Source organism: Pyxicephalus adspersus, chromosome 1 (assembly GCF_032062135.1).
Source record: "Pyxicephalus adspersus chromosome 1, UCB_Pads_2.0, whole genome shotgun sequence".
NCBI lineage: Eukaryota > Metazoa > Chordata > Amphibia > Anura > Pyxicephalidae > Pyxicephalus > Pyxicephalus adspersus.
The window spans coordinates 17,720,521-17,724,159 of NC_092858.1; the positions used below are offsets into that span (position 1 = coordinate 17,720,521).

At 34.2% G+C, this 3,639-nt stretch overlaps 1 protein-coding gene across 1 annotated transcript in view; it reads right to left on the reverse strand.

The window, feature by feature from the left end:
- LOC140321869 (matrix metalloproteinase-20-like) overlaps positions 1–3,639 on the reverse strand; it is a 19,182-nt gene that overhangs the window by 6,766 nt on the left and 8,777 nt on the right. The window contains exon 4 of the mRNA XM_072398644.1: positions 767–978. Within this exon, the coding sequence (XP_072254745.1) occupies positions 767–978 (212 nt within the window). The remainder of the gene's footprint in view (positions 1–766; positions 979–3,639) is intronic.

The following is a 3,639-nucleotide window of genomic DNA, read 5'->3' on the forward strand; positions in this document are numbered from 1 at the left end:
ATTCTTAGTAGGAATAATATTATTGGTAATACCCACAAGCATAGGGAGAAATAACAATAACAGAACGATTACTGGCATTTGACTTGGGGTTCATTATCCAATAGGCGTTTGACATACCATGTAATCTGTTCAAATGTTGTTGCCTATCTCTTTCTGGTAGCTAATGGTAATATATTGATGTAAGATTCCCATACTTCAAAGAATCCATTACCATGACATTCCTTCGCCAAAGAGGCTTCAACCAATTCCATTTGAAATACAAACCATAGTTTTTCCAAAAATAATTTGAGAGAAGAGGCTTTATCTATTGGTGCTTAATTGTGACACCACCAGTGACAATATTGTCAGAAGTTTTTCAAACACTGTCCTCATTGGTGATATGTACTATCTAACTACAATAACTTTGAAATGGTTGCATGGATTCATAAAGAAAGACACAACTCTTATATCCACCTTGACCTTCACTCTTTAAAAGACCATAGGAAGGCTCACAGGAGCTGCATGTTAATGCAAGGTTGCATAGATGTCAACCTAAATTGATAACGATTCGATAATGCGTGCCATCAAGGATAAAGATTTATAATTACAGTGAAGTTGCCCAATTTAAATTATACTTTAATATACTAGCATTACTAGCATTGTATACTCCATTAGACACTAACTTGCCTGTAAATGCAAACTTTGGGATGAGGCATAAATCTTGGCCCCATAGATATTCACTGGACCCTTAGCTCCTGATGAGATTTCTTTGTGGATGATCTGATTTTAGCTCAATGGTCTGCAATGGATGGTTACACCGTTGAGTATGTATTGACTTTGCACCACCATCTTACCTTTAAAAAAATATGCTGTTCCTTTATCTGCTACCTCATATGCAGCATCAACATTGGACATGAGCTGTGGGAAGGAGCTTGCAATGGGATGTGGTCTTGTACTAACAAGCTGAGCCTGTCTCCTCCAAAATGACCTAAAACAAAACTTATGATTAGGAAAATCACATTACATAGAAAACTAAGAAAAATAATTCAATGTAACAGTATTTTTAGAGTGGAAGGGACCAAGGCAAAATATAACAAGGAAAACAAGCAAATGTATCAATAGAGATTATTTTAACCCTGCTGTTGACTACATCAGTCTGTCGCAGGCTCAACTGCTCTTCCATCTGCATTTATATAACTAAACCACTTTTTGCAGATGGTTAAGGTTTTAATGGATTGCAACCACAGTTACTGAATACAACATATAGTTCCTTCTGCCCTTGACTGGCCAGCTGCCTCTATTGACTTAAATGCAACTGCCTTCAACCTCAGCTCCGAGCGATTGGAAAATATTGTGACCTCAATGTAACCTAACTCTGAAAGTAATAGATCTGCACTAATTTTGGCAATGCAGCAATCCACAATATGCAAGGTTTTCCAATTGGTGCTTTGTAGTGTGCGTTTGAGCAAATGTGTTTGTTATTATTGTATAAATATGTTGGAGCTTCATTAGGAATTCTTGACATTGTACCTTAACACATATCAATGATAAATAAAACCATCCCAATATACATGAACATTGTGCATGGTAATCTCTCCTAATATAATAGCTCTCCTAGGGCTCATACAATATGACTTTGTCATTGTGTTAACACCACAGTTTTACATTGTCACTCTCCTTGTTTCCAAAACCTTATGAAAACTTTTATACTGACGAAATTCAGAGCACTCCATTGATACATAACTACTACAATGCTTAGTGTTTATCTAATGCCAATGTTTTTTTAACATTATGTATAGCGCTGAAGAGGATAACTATTTTCTCAATATTTTTGCCATCAGTGTTACATTAGGGGGATTTTCCATTAATATCAAAAAGCAATAGGAAATCTTTCCAAAGTAAAGGAAATCCAGTTATTACTTGATTATCTGTCCCCATTGGTAGACATCAACCCTAATAATATTCCAGCTTCACCATTTTGGGATATTCCATCAATTTTAGTCTCTGTGACTAAGACAAATAGAGAAGGTGACTCTCTCCAACAGGACAGAGAAAATGCCCCAAAAGACAAAAGAAAATAAGAACTCGCTTACACCCGCCTGGTCAGTGGTCTTTGCATTAAGACATCTCATTCATGTGAATGGGTTGCCAAAAATAACACAACATTAGGCAGCAATTCCACAAATTATGGTAGTGGGTTTCTGTGTTTTGTACAGGGCTGAAATAGAAATAGTCTTGGCTTTCGATAACTTTCAAGCAATGTATTCCCTTTTCAAATGTAAATACATTGTAGCTGTTAAAGCATTCAGACTGTGTTCTAGTTTGTTAGACATTGTGTTATATGCGTTGGAAAAATAAGTCTGCAAATGTATGTGAAATAAAAACACTAATAAAGTATTATTATATAGATTATTTAGATTACTATTATTTCAAGAATCTATGCATAGCTATCATAGTACATTTGTAAAAATAAAAAAAAACAAGTAATAAATAAATATTACAAAAATAATAAGAAATTTTAATAAAAAACAATATGACTTCTAACTAGGAAATACATAAAAATGAGTCCAATTATGAAAGATGCAATGTTAAAGAACTAAGATGATGAGAATAAAACTTTTCTAGATCTGCAGATGCCTCATATTCTGGTAGGAAAGCAAGCCATAGTTTGTTTAATTCCATTTTAATACTAGTTCTTTCTAAATATATCCTGTGCTTCCCCTTAAGCATTTCCTGCAAAAAAAGCCAAGTGTCTCGTCTAGACACAATGCAGTCAACAGTAGATAAAACCTTCTATTTTATCCTAAATATTTATTTATTCATACTGAAAATCTCTTAGTCATAACTTTTTTAGTAGTTAGTTTTGATTTTCAGACCTCAAATTTTAAGGACACAATAGGAATGTGTCTGGGCTTCTTAAATGATGAGTATGGCTGAAAAAAGTCTGAGCAGGCACAGGTGGACTGGTATTCAAGTTAAAGTTTAACAATGACATGGGCTTATACAGCATACTAAATTAACGACACTCTGCCATTCCAAGATGTGATCCAAGATCTAGTAGCTGTTTCAATGCTTTGGATGTCTGCCTATTAGGGGCTTTTATAACTGAATACATACCTAAACAAATATGTTAAATGTATAGTGTTGCTGAAATGAATGGTGTGGTGATAAGAATCTTTAACTTGTTACTTGGAACAGATAATAAATGAAAGATATCTTGGTTTGGGGTCTTTTGATTTTAGGTTTTGTTTTTAATTTTGATGTTTCTTCATTTTCTATGAGTTCTCTGCATTTTCATAATAAAATATTTTCTTTTTGTTACTTATTAAAAATTATACCGATAGCAAGAGTTGCCACATTTATTTAGCAATGATTTGTAGAAATGCTGGTGAAATTGAAGCTGATTGGTCTAATCCATAACTGGGAACAAATCAGAAGAGATCATATTTTGTTATTTTGTAATACCTCCTCTATGATGGCATGATGAAAGGATGATGTGGTGCAATGTAGGTTATGTAAGTGGTATTGGGTTAGGACTGTAGCAATGCTGCTGTATTTCAACTTGTTTGTTTCATTCTGAACTGCCAATTGCTTCCCCTTTCTATGAGGGAGTTAGACCATTGGTTGCCAAGCCATTGCATAAAATCTAGGAATATATAT